The sequence below is a fragment of the Ceratotherium simum genome, chromosome 7 (genome assembly GCF_057802395.1).
Source record: "Ceratotherium simum simum isolate JZ-2026a chromosome 7, ASM5780239v1, whole genome shotgun sequence".
NCBI classification, from domain to species: domain Eukaryota; kingdom Metazoa; phylum Chordata; class Mammalia; order Perissodactyla; family Rhinocerotidae; genus Ceratotherium; species Ceratotherium simum.
The window spans coordinates 25998091-26016313 of record NC_141906.1 but is presented as its reverse complement, the minus strand read 5'-3'; the positions used below and the strand labels follow the sequence as shown (position 1 = coordinate 26016313).

Here is an 18223-nt window from a genome sequence, read left to right as displayed (position 1 = left end):
CTGCCCTGTACATTCACTCTCAACCTCAGTCTCTCCTCCCCTTCCTCCCTCTTCCAGAGTATTCCTATTGTAGGAAAAATATTCCTGGTAGCCCAGGGCTATCAAGAAAGTCTGAGTAGCAACCTGGATCTCTGGATTATTTATATAAGCACTCATGACAAAAAAATCACTGCTTATCTCTGAGATCTTGGTGTTTTCTAGGGAGTTGAACATTCATGTTGCAGTCTATTACAGTGGACAGAACTGTGGAGACAGATGGCTTTTTTCAGTTATCTGTTTACCTTCTTGAGACATCTACATGAAGGAAGAGAAGTCCAAGAAGAGCAGTCATCTTTATTTTCCTCTCTATTATTTCCATTCCACTCTCCCATGGTCACCAGAGCCTTACCTGGGGCACCAAGAATTAAGGAGAGAGGTAATTGCTGGGTCTCTATGTAGAACCTCATGCAAGTGTTATCTTTGAAGACTGCTAACAGTATTAATTGGTGAAGTTATTTGTATAGGAAAATGGTTCCCCAGGATCCCTTTGTCTGCAGACAATTAGGCTTCTGGGATATTTTTTCCTGGCCTCCTCTGCAGGGGGGTCCTATAAGACCACATTTTTATTGCAGACAGACAGCAGAATTATAGCTACATCTAGTAGATGGAAGTTATGCTGTGAAATCACCTTTGTCCTTTCTGATCACCCCTCAAAGGAGAAGATACCATCAAAACTGTTTGATCTCATCATTCCTGAATCCTGCAGCAAGTAATCTCACTAAACTTAGATGAAGTTTGATAATTTCCTGACACTTACCTTTCCTTGGTTTCAAATGAGATCACTCATTACAGTACTTGACACATGCATTCTTGAAGTGATATTTTCCCATAGCACCCAGGAACCGAACCCAGACAGCTGAAGCGGAACACACCAAATTTAATCACTAGGCCACCAGGGCTGGCCTGACACATGCATTATTGAAGTGATATTTTCCCATAAATGTGATTGTTGATAAATTCTTTCAAACGGTAAACTTTTTATCTGTCTCTTCGTAAATCTTACCCAGAAGTCACAGTTCTTGCCTCAGGAACAATACAAGTTAAAAATCTTCTCTTACTTCAATTATCTAGTAGCAAAATGAAGTAGTGGGTGTGGTGACCGTGTTCTTACCATGCTTGACTTTCTCTGATAATTTGTACTTGAGTAGAAAGGATTATACTGATATTCTGGCAGAGATAAGGATTTGAGGAACATTCTTATCTTGTTTTAGCCTTGTCTCCTAAATGTATCCTGGAGCCTAGACTAACTGTGAGACTTTAAAATGAGAATGAATACAACGTGGTCAACCATGCAGGTCATATTTTCACTTCTGACATTTCAGATTGAGTTAATTCCCTCCTGAACTTTTCTCTGCTCCTAAGTCTTTCTCAAACTCAGTAGAATTTAGGAAATCATGATTAGGAGTCAGTCTCTGGGAATGACTTGAGTCTGGATGTCCATGTGTTTGAAAACTCTTTGTACTAAGTATACATTTAGGGGTGACTTGATTTGGGAGACCCATATTTTGAGCTTAAAATGAAGTGATAGTAGTAAAACTCGAGATAATCCACATAATTTCAAGCCATGCTCTGTTTCATCAGTAGGTAGATTTATCTTCTCATCTGCATACCTCTCCTATCACTTATGTATAACTCCATTCCTGGCAACACCACTTTTTCTAGAAGAGATATAAAGTCATTTGCTGCAAGATGACTCAGGGCTAGGATAACTGCCCAGGTGAGGCACAGGACAAGTCTTTGGAAAATGGGAGAGGCTATCAGCCGTGATCAACCAACACTTAAAGCAGCCAGACGTGGGGGCACTGCAGGAAGTGGGCAGAGCACCAGCAGTGTCTACCATTTCCTTAAGTAACCCTTTATGGCTCTGTCATGCACATGTTTTATGAAACCTTACTCATCCCCTTTATATTTCCTGCTATTTTTTCTGTGAAGTACAGAATCACAGCAGCATAATCACTCAGATTTAGAAGGACCTTCCACCTCATGTAATGAAAGCCTTTCTTTGATGTAGTATTTTCTGACAAGGGTCATCCAGTCAGTGTCTCCTTCTGGGCCACAGAGCTCAATCTTCCTGAGAATATAGGTTTTGAAGATATTCATGCAGACTCATTACTAAAAATTATTAAAATCAGTTAAAATATTTTCCCTGGATGTATTATTCCTTGCCTCTAGATATGAGCTCCATGTCACATAGCTTAGGTCCAATTCCTATCCCATATTACATATGACATCTATGAAGGTGACATCCAGGTATTCTAAATACCTTCACTAAAGATCCAGTGAAGTCTGTATCCTAGGGATTTTTGTTATTTATTAAGCAAGACTATGTTGACGTTTACAAGCCTCCTTTTTCCTGTGGAGTTTGATTCTACTTTCTGTCAGCCTTCAGCACTCCATACTAGTCTGTGCAGATCCTGTTTTTAAATGTTTCCTCTGTAGAGTCCATCTCATTTTATTTATTTTTGTGGTGCTTCCTCACTATTCATTGCCACCTGTCAGCATGATGACAAGTGCTAGAAGTCTAGAGACATAAACTGCTAAATTTCCTATAAAAATGAATGCTTTCTATGAGATTATGAGATTATTCATAACAAGGATTCTGTCTGAAGATGTAGGATATAAAATAAAAATGGATTAGCATTCTTTAATTGGATATAGAGACCCCTGGGTCCTTTGAACATTTCTAATCACTCTGAGAACATAATTCAATACTCATAATATCTAATATGTATCTTTAAATACATCATATTCATTTATCCTACAAAAGTCTGCATCTCCTGAGATGGAACCGGCAATTATTTCTTAATTAACTGAGTGAAACTCATCTGTCTCTCACTTAGCACGAATTCATTTTACATTTGAAGGAAGAATAATCTACTGACTTATTAGATCACAATTTGGTTTTTCAAGTATCACTAATATTTTTCACTTTCTTTCTGATTATTTTTAAGACTGGTTTCTGTCTTTCATCCACAGGAATGCACACTTAGTCTTTCATTTCCTAACTCAACTTCAATATACTCGTGATAAATTATCCCTTAAATCCCATGCTATATAATTGTAGTATTCTTTGGAAAATAGAGGATGGTATTTGCAAAGACTTTTTCCTAGTATATAGTCTTGTATACCTTAGATCTCCTCTGACTATATGCAGTTTATTCATCCCAATAGGCACCAATGAATTTATTCATCATGAAGTCCTTCTCCATAACAGTTATTTTTTTAAGTCTTCAATGATGATAAGCTAAATTATAGACTTCACCAGCTTGTCTGTACGAAGGAGATTCACTGACGTGTTGGTGTACGGGTCCAGTGGACCACTCTGAAGTCTATGCTGCTTATGAATAAAAAACATATTTGCAGTGTTTCCTGGGAGATACTGTTGCAAATAGGTTGCTAATGGTATCCAGTACTTTACCACAGGGAGACCTGTATGAAATCTATAGTAAACTCTAAATTTTGTGATTATAGTAACATATATCCAAGGAAATGATGTACTTCTCTTGATAAATAAAATGAATTTTGAAGAAATAAATGTCTAGGTAAATGTCAGCCATTTGTAGTTCTTTGGTGTAGATAAATAGAGGTAATTTTTTTATCCCACCCCCAGCTATCTGCTTCTATTTTCACACTACAGCCTCTTCTCAATGAATGTATTTCCTCAATTACTTTCAAATGAAAAATGAATTTCCTAAATAAGGGCAATCACTTCATAAATTATTCACTAAACGCTCAACCAATTTGCTTTCCTACCATTTTTTTTTTTAGCTTTCACTTCCTATATTTTGTGAAAATAGGTAGTTCTCTGTCTAATACTATTTAGTATTCTGCAGATTTTAAATATTAATTGGAGCAGATTCACAGATCTGTAACTGTGATGGTATAATTATTAGTATTATTTTGGTTATAAGTGACCAAAACTCAACTGAAGCTAGTTTGAAGAAAATAAAACAAAATAAAAAGGGAGGCCTTTATTACGCTGTGGAATCAAAGGAGAAGTTCAACTATTCTCTTTGTCACTGAGCCTCAGGAAAACATGGAACCAGAGACTTGACGGTTTTGGGGGATTTTCCATTTCCTTATTTATAATTAGTTTAAATGCTTATTATAGTGTGGGAAAACTCATCTGTTGGAAAACATGACTATTAACAATTCTAAGCATACCGTGTGTCTGTCTACCACAATGAAAGTATAACTTTTTTTTTATGATTTTATTTTGAAAAGTCTTGAAATAGATTCTGACTGGCTTTACATGGCAAGGAGTAGGGGTTTAGAGATATAATGAAAAATGTGATCTCCTATAAGGAAACACATTTTGGAGGAGGAGGAGGAGAAATTCTGAGACGAGCGTAGATGCTGCTTCTATAAGCGTAGTGGAGTACAGGGCAGAAAACAGAGCCCACACGGGATGGTAGAGTACAATTTACACTGGCCTTAGAATTAGAAGATATGGATTTAAATCACAACTATACTGCTTATGGACTTTACATCTTTGGATAAGATATTTAACTTTTCTTATCTTCATATTCTTCATCTATAAATTAGTGATAATAATATCTACCTCATGATATTATTATGAATGGAATAAGTTGTGGATGTGGTGGACAGAGTAGGAGAAATTGAGGGACGTGTTTGGTTTCACGGACAGTTTAAAACAGGACATGACTTACTATCACACACACACACACTAACAATTTAGTATTCAAACAAACTGTGTTACTTGGATGTCATAGAATAATAAAGATGAAAAATATGAGTAAAACATATAGTTACTCTCTTTTTTTAAGCTCAGTCCTGTCACAATCAAATTTCTTGATGAAATAGGAAAAAAATGAGAGTTGCAGGTTTCTTATCTTGGACTCCCTATAAGCAAAACCTGAGACAGGGATTCAGGTGTATGTAATTTATTAATGAATGCTTTCAGGATACTGGTAGTGAGGAAAAGCAGGGTAGACTGGGGAAGGAGATAAGCAAGGACATAGCCCTGGCTGGAGTTTAACTTCAGAAGGTAAGAGGGTTGGTATATGTGCAAGGCCTGCTTCCTGGGGACCAGGGGCTATAATCTTGGTGAGGCAATTCCAGTTGAGTTGAAACCACTAATCTGAAGAAAGCAGTAAACATGAACAATGAGTAGCCAACACTCACAGGAGCGAGGGGTAGGTGCACAGTTCTGTAAAGTGATCTGGACAAACCACCAATGACACCAATTACATTTTCTCTATAGATCCTTCTGTTGGCTCACCAAGTTCTTTCTCTGCTCTGATTGAGGTGTAATGAAGACATAGCTTCCACCCTTTGAGATTGCTTTAACTTGACTCACAAGTCCCTTCCTAACTCATCAGAATATTTCAGTCAAATAAGAATAATTTTATTTTATTCCTTGAGACAATCACACTTATAAAATGGAGTCAGGATATATGTATAAAAATCAACTATTCTTCAAAAAATGTGGAAACTTATTCCTCAGGCTTTGTTCACAGTAAAAAGAGGGAGACAGAACTATCTCTTCGACTCAGAAACACTAGAGGATGCTCTGGAGATGGCACCAACATCAGACCTAAAGATTGGGGTAGTAGGTTAAGAATAAGGGCAAAAAGGGAAGGAGGTGCTGACTATGTCTATTTCCTCTTGTTTATCCATGGTTCCTCTTATCATAAACAATTTTTCCATAAATAGGTACTGCTTTGGGGAATAAATATAAGCATATGGTTCTTGAGACAAAGTCATGATCATTTGATGCAGAGGGGAGGAATCAATGAGATAGATGGGATGATAAGTGATCACAACATTAATCAAGGAAGAATTCCTACTTCCTTTTGGGAAAACTCCCGAGCATCAGTGACAAAACATATAGAGATACCCACAATTGGTATGGATATCTATGTGGGAATTCATGGGAGCTAGAGATTGAGTTGGATATAAATTGACCTAACTTTACTGCATTTCACCCAACCAACTCTTAAATTTATGTCTTTATAATTCCTGTTTCTATCTGCCACCTTTCTAACTCCAAAGAAATACATGTTAGATGCATTATGACACACGTATAAACACCTTGGGTACTGTTGTCACAAGAATTAAACAGCAAACAGAGAGAGATATTAAGTATACAGAAATTTTTTTAAAAACATTGCACAAACTAGATTATGCCAAAGACCTGGGCTTAAAGAGACACTTTAGGGCAATTTGTAACTCTATTTTGACAATTATTTTACCAAGATCATGGGTGTTTGACATGATACTTCTTTTATTCCCTGCCAAAAAGCAGAGTTCTCACGTTCTGTGTGAGGGACTATCATGGTCAGAGATCAGGCTCCAATTCTATGTGTAGCGAAAAGATGAAGAATACCACTCTGGATCTGCTTGGTCTTGACACTATAGATTATAGGATTCATTAGTGGAGGGAACAGAAAATACACATAGCTCATAATGAGGTGGACAATATGTGGAACCTGCTTCCCAAACCGATGAATCAGAGACAATCCAGTCACTGTGACATAGAAAACCAAGACACAGCAGATATGGGAGACACAGGTGTTGAGGGTCTTGGCCCTCTCTTCTCTGGAGGCAATCCTCAGTACACTCTTGAGTATCAACACATAGGAGATGAGGATAATCAGAGAATCCAGCACAAGTATAAGGACTACAAGCACAACAGGATACAGTCGATTGAAAGTGATGTCAGCACAGGCCAGTTTGATGACATCCTGGTGAAGGCAGAATGCATGGGAAAGGACATGGGAGTGGCAATAGGCAAAAAAATAAAGGGGCAAGATGGGAGGGACAACAGATACAAATCCTCTCATCAGAACCCCCAGCCCAATTTTCACCACTCGAGTATTAGTGAGTATAGAGGTATATCTAAGGGGGTTCCGAATGGCAATAAACCGGTCATAGGCCATAGCAAGCAATATACCAGACTCTACAAAGGAAAGTGAGTGTATAAAGTAGGCTTGAGAAAAGCAGGCTACATATCCAACCTCCCTGTGATCCAGCCAGAGGACTCCCAGCACCGTGGTCATTGTGGTCAAGGTCACTGCAAGGTCTGTGGCTGCCAGCATGGCCAGGAAGTAGTACATAGGCTCATGAAGGATGCGATCTTCCTTAATGAGAAGGAGGAGGGTGCCATTGCCAAAAATGACAGAGATGTATACGAAAAAGAAGGGTATGGAAATCCAGTGGTGAGAGGCCTCCAAGCCTGGAAAACCAGTCAACAGGAAGGAATTGGAGCTGCTGTTGGGCCACATATGGAGTTTTCCAAAAGAAATGTCCTTTTTCTCCATTATTACCACAGAAATATAGCTCTTCTTTCAAGGTTTTGCTCCAAGTATATCATCTCAGAATTTTTTCTTAAAGGTAATAATGACATCAATATAAACCATCATTTCACAAAATATATTCTTAAGACAACCTGTATTTTTTGTATTCTTAACTGCATATTCCAGGGACTATCTTCTACCTACTTAATTAAATCCTTGGAGTTTCATGTGGTCATCTGCATTTTAACAAGCTCCCCAGGAAATTTGTGATGCACACTACAATTCAGACACCATTTCCATCAAATATGCATCAACTAGATTTCACAGGAGAATCCATGCTTGAGGAATTTCAAGGAACCCAATCCTAACCTTATTCTAATCTACTACCCAAAGCTGTAATTGCCTTCACAGTGTGATTCCTAAGCCACATTACCCTGCATATATTTGAGTTCTCAACAAAAGTCAGGGATCAAAAAGAAAAAAGTATTAAAAAGAAGCTATGCCACTACCACTGTTGCTAAGGAGCAGACAGATATGAGGATGAGGCACATTGCCTCCAAATTTCTTGGATTAGTGTTGGGGAGAACAAAACTATTTAAATCGTTTATTAGGCTCGTTGGACACTATGTAACTACTCATTGCTCACTATAGTAGTCCAACAGTTAGATGATTCTAGACACTCGGGCTAGAATAAATATTTAAGCTGGCCAAAGACATGGCTTATGATAGAGTTTACCATTCATTTTGAAAAAATTTATCTTTCATTACTTCCATGTGATTTCTTTCTCTTTCCCCATTATTTTTCTGTAGGCCTAGTACAGTAACTTCCCAGAACTCCCCAGAATTTCTCTCCCTTCAGGTTTTCCATTTGTACATAAACAACCATCTTGCTGATTTCCTTCCTTTTATATCCAGGCATAGGCTTCTGAATCTGTCCCACCCAATACTAAATGAGAGCTCTGCTGATGCTTAAACAGAGAGTTGTCTGTTAGTGGAGGGGAGAGATATGCCCTTTAAGAAGGTTTAACATCTTTTCTGCGACTAGATTACGGGCTTCTTGCATATAGAAGCCATGTTTGTTTGCCTTGCTCAACACCTAGCCAAGTACCTAATATGTGGTGTGTGTATACACACACACACACACACACACACATGTGTTACACATACATATCAATGATACATATATACATGTGTATATACATCTATGCACATGTGTACGTATACATGCATGTATAAAATGTATGCAACTATAAATATATACATTAATTCACCCAATGTTTTTTCAGCACCCACTATGTGATAGGCATGATCTTTTAAGCACTGGAATTAAATGGCAATAAGACAAATCTCTGATTTTATAAGCTACAAATTAAATTAGAAAATAAATAAGAAAAATTTAGGTAAATATAAGTGAAATTTTAAAATAAAAGAGCACTCTTTAGGCTCTGTGGCATAGCGTTAAGTGCACGCGCTCCGCTGCTGGTGGCCAGGGTTCAGATCTCGGGCGCTCACCAACACACCGCTTGTCACACCACGCTTTGGCAGCATCCCACATAAAGTGGAGGAAGATCAGCACGGATGTTAGCTCAGGGCCAGTCTTCCTCCGCAAAAAGAGGAGGATTGGCATGCATGTTAGCTCAGGGCTGATCTTCCTCACAAAAAAATATAATAAAACAGTACTCTTTAATAGAGATTGATTAGGATGATAATTGAGTATAGTTTAGTATAGTAGTTTGGATGACCTGACATTGCTTCTCTGAGGAGGTGACATTTGAACTGAGACCTGAGTACTAAAGAAGAACTGGCTATATGAAGATCTAGAGGAAGATTCTTCCATTGATGGGGGTGGAATTACCGTGTCTGGAGCTTCGTGAGCAAACAAGAGAAGGACAATAGGTAAAATCAGAGACCCAGGCGGTGACTGGGTCTCATAGGGCCTTACAGATAACAATAGGAACTTAGTTTTTACTAGGAATGTGATGAGAAAACATTGGAGAGTTTTAAAAATCACAATGGAGGAGGAGGTGGTGACTTATTCAGATTTGCATTTTTGAATTATCGCTTGGACTGCTATAAAAAGAATGGATAATCAAGCAAGATAAAAGAAAGGAAAGTAGTTAGACAGCTATTGGAATAATCCAGATAAGGACTTAGGGTGACTTAGAAGAGTAATGGAAATGAAGAAAATTTAAACAGACAAGGATATAGTTTTTGAGATAGTACTAAGACTTGCTTATGTATTGGAAATGAGAAGAGAGACAAATATAAGTGACTCTGACTCAATTTTTTTTTCTTTTTTGATTTCTGGCTTAAGCAAGTGGGAGAATGGTGAAATCATTTATTCAAAAGAGGAAGTTTGAAGGAGATATGTTTTGACTCATGAGTAAATCAACTTATCAGTAAATATGGCTGAATTTGAGCAAATGGATGTTCTATTTTTTTTTTCCGTTCACATACAAGAATAGTTTATTGAAGCTGGATTTTTTCAAATTAAAAAGATGATGATGGGTTGTAATTAGTATTTTGGTGGTGAACATGATGTAGTCCATGCAGAAATAGAAGTACAATGATGTACACCTGAAATTTTTGCAATGTTATAAACCAATGTTACTGCAATAAAAAATTAAAAAAAAAAAAAAAGATACTTCATTCAAATATGCTTCTTTGAAAAAGATGCTCATTCAAATATGCTTCTTTGAATTTATTTTTCCGGTGAAAGCCACCACCTTTAACATGCTCCCAAAGAAAACCCTCCTCTTACCTTGGGCCTGTGCAGGTGTGATCTACCTGAAAGTTTCTAGTATTTGAGAGGTGCCAGGTAACTGTGCATGGGCAGTGATTCAGCCCTTTTGGCTTCACCCTAACGGATAGAAAATTGACAGAATCACTTCTCTTTCTCCATACTCTGTTCTCAGGAATAAGAGACATAAACCAAAATTTAGTGCTTATTGATAATGTAATAAATGTTATCTGTTCTTCAGTCACTGGATGCAAAGATAATTTCACATAGCCTCTCCTATTCTTATGTGCTCTAAATACAACTTCATTCATTTTACTTGTCTGACCCTTCAGCAATGATCTTTAACCCAATCTCTTAATGCAATTTTGTGAAGAATTCTCCCTTGTAAAATAATATGTAACACAAGTAGTGAATCTCTACAGAGAACACTACTCAAAATGGAAGGAATTATATTTTGCCAGTAACGTTCAACTCAGGTTCCTCTTCTCTATTCCCATAAATTCTATGTTGTTCTACCTTGTGCTTCATACTGTGGGAAATTCACATATCTTCAGCTAGGAGTTTCTCTTGGTTTCTGAGAAGAAGGGCCTTGTGGGAAGATACAAAAGCTGAGGAAAGACCATATGGAAGGAAAGAGGTTACAAAGGTTGAGAATAGAACCAAGAGGAAGAATCTATAGTTGAGTATATAGAAATTCAGGTAAGCTTCTGCCATTTACACCCTTCTCTGCTTTATTTAAATGTCTTGTAGATTAAGAGGTGCCTCTATATTTATTCCCTAGAAAAGAGAGAAGACATATAGGATAGTCAATCATATTCATACCACTGGGCATGCCCAGATCTCTTTCCAAGTGTTACCAACTTCAGACTGAGATCTGTGTACTCATCAAGAGTCATGGGATATAAAGATCCTTCCCTTTTTCTTCTCTCCAGACAGCTTATAGAGGAGTCTCCTAGTACCCTCTTTCTGCATCTGCTGGATGTTTCCCCATACTCACGTGTGTGATAATTTGTTTGTTAGGGATGAGGAGCAGGGTTCTTGGGTCCTGCCTGAGGACTCAGTATGGCTCTTTCTCAAAGTCAGCTAAGAGACCCAGTCAGTGAGGTTATTCATGAAGAAAGCACCTCCCCAGAGTTTTTCCTTTTCCAGCCAAATGGGAACTTAAGAAATATTTTTCCCTGTCTTAACCCCTTCTATGAAATAGTTGGAACACTTAATTAATCTCCCCAAGGTCTTAAAGCATCTTCTCCAAATAAGGTATAGAGCTAATAGAGTCTCAGGTGGCAGCTTTATGTGTGAGAAATCAGAGCGCTTGTCTTTATGGCCCCAGAAGACTCTGGTATCACCTATGGGAAGACATTTATTCTCTACATCTACTTCATAGGTCAAATCTTTACCAATTGCTCTCAGGAGGAAACTTACACATCTTCTTGGCCTAAGTCTTTTGAATTCTATTTTCTGCTTGGTTAATCTCAAAGCTAGCTTGAAAGTGGAAAGTTAGAAGACTAGAGTCAATAGGGTAAATGCCAGTCAGCCTCCCCTAGTACCCAACATGAACTCACAATCTACAGTCTTCACTATTTCTTTATTGAGTTCATCTTGCCAAAAATTTTCTCTTTTCCTAGAAATGCAGTGAACATACTTATAACACAGTGCTTTAGCCAAGCTCATCTCATCATGTTAATCCCGGGAATGATAATATCTGAGGTTTCCAATTCAACCCTGATAAGAACCATCCTGCCAGTTACCAGTTTTAGAGCAAAATAAACAGATATTACCAGAAGAACGAATTTCCTGTCCCTGAAGAAATGTTTTGGTTTTTACCATGCTTTGTTAGGATTAAAGCAGTGTTTAATGCAAATCAGAGACACAGATGACTCCTACTGGAATTCTCAACTAGTTACTACCTATTATGGGCTCAATTGTGTCAATCCAAATAAAATTCATATGTTGATGTTCTAATTCTCAGTACCTCAGAATGTGACTGTACTTGGACATATGGCCTATAGGGAAATAATTAACTTATAATGAGGCTTTTCGAATGGGCCCTAATCTAATGTGACTAGTGTTCTTTTAAGAAGAGGAAATTTAAGCACACAGAGAGATACCAGTGCGCACAGAGGAAAACCATGCGAAGACACAGTGAGAAGACGGCCATCTACAAGCCAACGAGACAGGCCTCAGAAGAACTCAGTCATGCACTTCTAGCTTTCAGAACTATGAGAAAATAAATTTCTGTTTAAGCCATTCAGTGTGTGGTACTTTGCTGTGGCAGTCCTAGAAAACTAGTAGACTAGCAATGTAAACATGGACAAGTTATATAACCTCTTTAATAGTCAATGTATATTTAGGTATAAACTTAATAAAAAATGTACAGGATTGGATGCTAAAAATTACAAAATACTGATGAAAAATATCAAAGAGGACCTAAATAAGTGGAGAGAAACAACGTATTCATGGATTGGAAGACTGAAGATAGTAAAGATGTCAATTTTCCCCAAATTGATCTATAGTTTAATACAATTCCTGTCAAAGTCTCAGCAAAGCTTTTTACAGACGTAGACAGGCTTATTCTAAAATTTATAAGGGAAGATAAATAATCTAAGTAGTTAAAACAATTTTGAAAAAGAATAAAATGGAAAGAATAACTCTATTCAATGTTAAGTTTCATTATATAGCTACTGTAATCAAGTCTATATGGTATTGGTGGAGGGATAGACATATAGAACAATGCAACAGCATAGAGAACCTGGAAATAGACCCACAGAAATATTCCCAACTGATTTTTTTAAAATTTTATTTTTGCTTTTATTTTTAAAATTTTCCCCAGCATTGGGCCGGCCCAGCGGCTTAGAGGTTAAGTGCGCGCACTTGGCTACTGGCTGCCCGGGATCGGATCCCGGGCGCGCACAGACGCACGCTTCTCCAGCCATGCTGAGGCCACGTCCCACATACAGCAACTAGAAGGATGTGCAACTATGACATACAACTATCTACTGGGGCTTTGGGGAGAAAAAAGGGAGGAGGATTGGCAATAGATGTTAGCTCGGAGCCGGTCTTCCTCAGCAAAAAGAGGAGGATTAGCATGAATGTTAGCTCAGGGCTGATCTTCCTCACAAAATAAATAAATAAATAAATAAATATTTTCCCCAGCTTTATTGAGAATTAATTTATATATACCATTGTGTAAGTTTAAGGTTTACAATATGATGATTTGATAACATATATTGTGAAATGATTACCACAGTAAGGTTAATAAACACCTCCATAATCTCAAATAATTACCATTTTTTTGTGGTAAGAACACTTAAGATTTACTCTCCTAGCACCTTTCAAGTATATAACACAGTGTTGTTAGTCACTATGCTAACAATGCTGTGCGTTAGATCCCCAGAACTTATTCATCTTATAACTGCAGGTTTGTACTCTCTGATCAACATCTGCCCGTTTCCTCCAACTCCCAGCCCCTGTCGACCACCATTCTAACCCCTATTTCTATGAGTTTGTTTTTTTTTAGATTCCACATGTAAATGAGATCATACAGAATTTGTCTTTCTCTATATGACTTATTTCACTTAGCATAATGCTGTCAAGATTCATCCATGTTGCTACAAAAGGCAAGATTTCCTTCTTTTTTTTATGGCTGAACAATATTCCATTATAGATGATATAGAATGATATATATGATATATATGTGATATATACGATAAAGAAAACATCATAATAGATTTTTCTTTATCCATTCATTTGTTGATGAACGCTTAGGTTGTTTCCATGTCTCGGCTATTGTGTATAAAGCTGCAATTAGCTTGAGGGTGCAGATATCTCTTTGAGACAGTTATTTCCTTTCCTTCAGATATATATCCAGAAGTTGGATTGCTGGATCATATGGTGGTTATAGTTTTAATATTTTGACTAACCTCCATAGTGTTTTCTATATTAGCTGTATCAATGTACATTTCTACCAACAGTGCACGAGATTTCCCTTTTTCCCACATCCTCCCCAAAAGTTGTTATCTCTTGTCTTCTTGATGATAGCCATTCTAACAGGTGTGAGGTAATATCTCACAGTGGTTTTCATTTGCATTTCCTAGATGATTAGGGATGTCGGGCATTTTTTCATGTACCTGTTGTCCATTTGTATGTCATCCTTGGAAAAATGTCTATAAAGGTCCTCTGCCAATTTATTAATTGAATTGTTTGTTTTTTTGCTATTGAATTGTATAAGTTCCTAATATACTTTGGATATTAACCCCAGGTGTATGGTTTGCATATATTTTCTCTCATTCCATAGGTTGCCTTTTCATTTTGTTGATTGTTTCTTTTGCTATGCAGAAGCTTTTTAGTTTGATATAATCCCACTTGTTTAATTTTGATTTTGTTACTTGCTCTTTTGATGTCATATTGAAAATATTGTTTCCAAGTTCAATGTCAAGGAAATTTTCCTCTGTGTTTTTTTTCTAGGAGTTTTATACTTTCAAATCTTACATTAAGTCTTTAATCCATTTTGAGTTAATTTTTGTGAGTGGTGTAAGATAGGGGTCCAATTTCATTTTTTTGCACATGGATATCCAGTTTCCTAACACCCTTTATTGAAGAGATTTTCCCCATTGAGTATCCTTGGCTCCCTTGTGAAATATTAGTTAACTGTATATGTGGGGTTTATTTCTGGGATCTTAATTCTGTTTCATTGGTCTATGTGTCTGTTTTTATGCCAGTACCATACTGTTTTGATTACTATAGGTCTGTAATAAACTTTGAAGTCAATTAATGTGATGCATCCAGTTTTGTTCTTCTTCTTCTGGGTTGCTTTGGTTATCCAGGGATTTTAGTGGTTCCATGTATGCAATTAGGCAAGAAAAATAAATAAAATGCATCCAAATCAGAAAGGAAGAAGTAAAATTATCTCTGTTTGCAGATGATATGATCTTATGTATACAGAAAATCTTGAAGACTCCACCAAAAATTGTTAGAACAAATAAACTATTTCAATAAAGTTGCAAGTTACAAAATCAACATATAAAAATGAGTTTCATTTCTATACACTAACAATGAACTATCTAGAAAAAAAAAGGGAGAAAACAATCCCATTTACAATAGCATCAAAAACAATAAAATACTCATGAATAAATTTAACCAGGGAAGTAAAAGATCTGTACACCGAAAATTAAAGATATTGATGAAAGAAATTGAAAAAAACACAGATAAATAGGAAGATATTCCCTGTTCATGGATGGTAAGAATTTCTATTGTTAAAATGTCCTTACTATCCCAGGCCTTCTATAGATTCAATACAATCGCTATCAAAATTACAATGGTACTTTTTGATTGATTTTTTACAAATTTCCAAAAGTAATTGAATGGGGAAATGATTGCCCCTTCTACAAATAGTGTTGGAATAATTAGCCATCCCTGGGAGGCGGGAGGAGAAATACTCAGGTGAATCCTCACGTCTTATGCAAAATTAACTCAAAATGGATATGGACCATAAATTTAAATGTAAAATATTAAACTCTAAAACCTTTAGAAAAAGATAAGAGAAAATCTTTGGGGCCTAGGGCTAAGTGAAGAGTTCTTAGATTTGACATGAAAAGACCTTGTTAAGAGGATGAAAAGATAAGCTACAGACTAGGAGAAAACACTTAAAAACAACATATCTGACAAAGCACTAATATGTAGAACATTTTAAGAACTCTCAAAACACAACACTAAAAAAAGAATCAAACAATATATTTAGAAAATAAGCAAAAAACATAAACAAACATGCCGCTGAAGACAATGCACAGATGGCCATGTACAGACATGAAAAGATGTCAACATCATTAGTCATTAGCGAAATGCAAATTAAAACCACAATTAGATATTACTATCACATTTCAGAAAGGCTTAAATAAAAAACAGTGATAGCACCAAATGCTGTCAAGAATACAGAGGCTCTGGAGGCGGAGTCAAGATGGCGGCGTAGGCAGACTCTGAACTCACCTCCTCCCGTGGACACAGCCAATTTACAACTACTCGTGGAAAAATTACCCCTTGAGACAGAACTGAAAACTGGATGAGATGAACTCCTGCAACAATGGACAATCCTAACTGGGGTAGAAGAGGCAGAGACTCCCTTCCGGAGAGGAAAAATGCCGCCTTCACAAGCCGCCAGCGTCACGGCCGCCGGGAGCAGCTCACAGGTACGCACCCTCCCTGGAGGCACGGGGTCCTGAGCCGGGGAGCGCCCCCGCTGTGGGCATTTTGTGGACCCAGCACAATCGACACCAGTGGCATAATATCTGACTGTGCCTGCTACTAAAACACTGGGGAGCACCCCCAGAAAACCCGGTTCACAAAGAAACTAAAACTGGCTCTTAAAGGGCCCGTGCACAAACTCACCCGTTCCAGAAAGCATCCTAAAATCACCAGAAAGAAAGGTACACAGTGCTTCGGAGACAAGAGACTCACCTAATAGGCCCTGAGTGCATCACGGTGAGGGGTGAGACTTCTCCAGGCACTGGGACATTGGCGGCAGCCATTGTTGTGGCCTGGTGTGAGCGTGCTGACACAGACGCCATTGGAGTTCTCCCTGAGACCTGCTAGCCCAGGGTCTGCTCCACCTGCTAGAGCACCGATTTAAACCAGCTCAGCCAGGGCAGGCAGCCCACCCTAGAGACTGGCCCCACCCAACAACAAGCCCTCAGGCAACTTGTGGGCCTGCATAGATTGGTGACTGGATTCTCTGCAGCCTGGCAACTGAGCTGACTTGAGCAGGGGAAGGGTGTGCACAAGGAGCAGGTGGAGAGTGTGGGGTGGTGGCGGAGTGTGTGGGGCTCCCGCCGTGGAGAGACTGGGTCCGCTTGGGGAGGTCGGGGTGCTCACACAGGGCAGGACTGTGTTGACTGTGTGTGTGGACCTGTGGGCAACAGGGCTTGTCAGCTGCAGAAGACTTGTGATTCTCAAAGACCCACATAGGAGGTTTGCCCCACCTTCCAAAGCATGAAACAATTGAGTGCTCCTGTGCCTGAGGGCAGCCCCTCCCAGCTGCAATCCCCAGAGAGCTGACAAGAGACCTAATAGGCTAGAGGTTTACAGCAATTGTAAGGCCCTGAGCCTAAAAACTTGCCACACTAGGGGCCTACTCACTTAAAAGAAATACTGCAACACAAATGTGGTATTAGAACTTGCAGCCAACTGTGCTGGGGCTCCCCACACCTGATAAAGAGACTGAAGGGCCCACAACAACTACAAGCAGCTGAGCATTACAACAGCTGGCCAGGAGCATAACTCAGCCTCCCTGGGCGCCTATAGGGAGAGCTAATAGGCCACAATAGAAGGACACATGTAGCCCACATAGGGGTCACCCCTGGAACATTGAGAATTGAGGGAAGCACCCTGGAAGCCTCCTAAGGCATCACTTACATAAGGTCACCTATCCGAGAGCAGGAGACGTAGCTGACCTACCTAATACATAGACACAAGCACAGGGAAAGAGGCAAAATGAGGAGGCAAAAGAATACATTCCAAGTAAGGGAAAAGGACAAAACCCCAGAAAAGGAACTAAGTGAAACAGAAATGAGCAACCTACCCGACAGAGAGTTCAAACTAAGAGTGTTAAGGATGCTCACTGATCTGGGGAGAAGAATAGATGAACTCAGTGAGAATGTCAACAAAGAAATGGAAGATATAAAAAAGAACCAATCAGAAATGACGAATACAATACTGGAAATGAAAAATTCATTAGAGGGACTCAAAAGCAGAGTAGAGGATACAGAAGAACGGATCTGTGAGCTGGAAGAAAGACTAGAAGAAATTACCCAAGGTGAACAGGTAAAAGAGAAAAGAATTAAAAAGAGTGAGGACAGTCTAAGGGACCTCTGGGACAACATCAAGCACACTAACATCCGTGTTATAGGTGTCCCGGAAGGAGAAGAGCGAGACAAAGGGGCAGAGAATCTATTTCAAGAAATAATAGATGAAAACTTCCCTAACCTAAGGAAGGAAACAGACATCCAGGTACAGGAGGCACAGAGAGCCCCAAACAAGATAAACCCAAAGAGGCCTACACCAAGACACATCATAATCAAAATGTCCAGAATTAAAGATAAAGAGAGAATCCTAAAAGCCGCAAGAGAATGTCAAGTTACATACAAAGGAAACCCCATAAGGCTATCAGCTGACTTCTCAGCGGAAACCTTACAGG

At 38.5% G+C, this 18223-nt stretch overlaps 2 protein-coding genes across 3 annotated transcripts in view; both read right to left on the bottom strand.

Annotated features, from left to right (window-relative positions):
• LOC101390420 (hemoglobin subunit epsilon) overlaps positions 1-16646 on the bottom strand; it is an 82459-nt gene extending 65813 nt beyond the window's left edge. Inside the window, exons 1-2 of one of the 2 annotated variants that reach the window (XM_087433339.1) lie at positions 16489-16646; positions 10060-10158 (exon numbers count right to left, since the gene is read on the bottom strand). In XM_087433339.1, coding sequence (XP_087289465.1) covers positions 10060-10158; positions 16489-16598 — 209 coding nt within the window. In that variant the 5' untranslated portion in view covers positions 16599-16646. The remainder of the gene's footprint in view (positions 1-10059; positions 10159-16488) is intronic. The other variant, XM_087433340.1, reaches the window with a different exon arrangement.
• On the bottom strand, positions 5039-9843 carry LOC106802418 (olfactory receptor 51B5-like). Its single transcript, XM_087433338.1, has one exon. It carries the CDS (start codon positions 7320-7322, stop codon positions 6348-6350), a length of 975 nt encoding a protein of 324 aa, XP_087289464.1. The 5' UTR covers positions 7323-9843; the 3' UTR covers positions 5039-6347.
• Positions 16647-18223: the final 1577 nt, after the last annotated feature.

What these genes read in the sequence shown, in the direction of transcription:
- LOC106802418 (XM_087433338.1), bottom strand. Translation starts at nt 7,322, where the DNA reads ATGGAGAAAAAGGACATTTCTTTTGGAAAACTCCATATGTGGCCCAAC.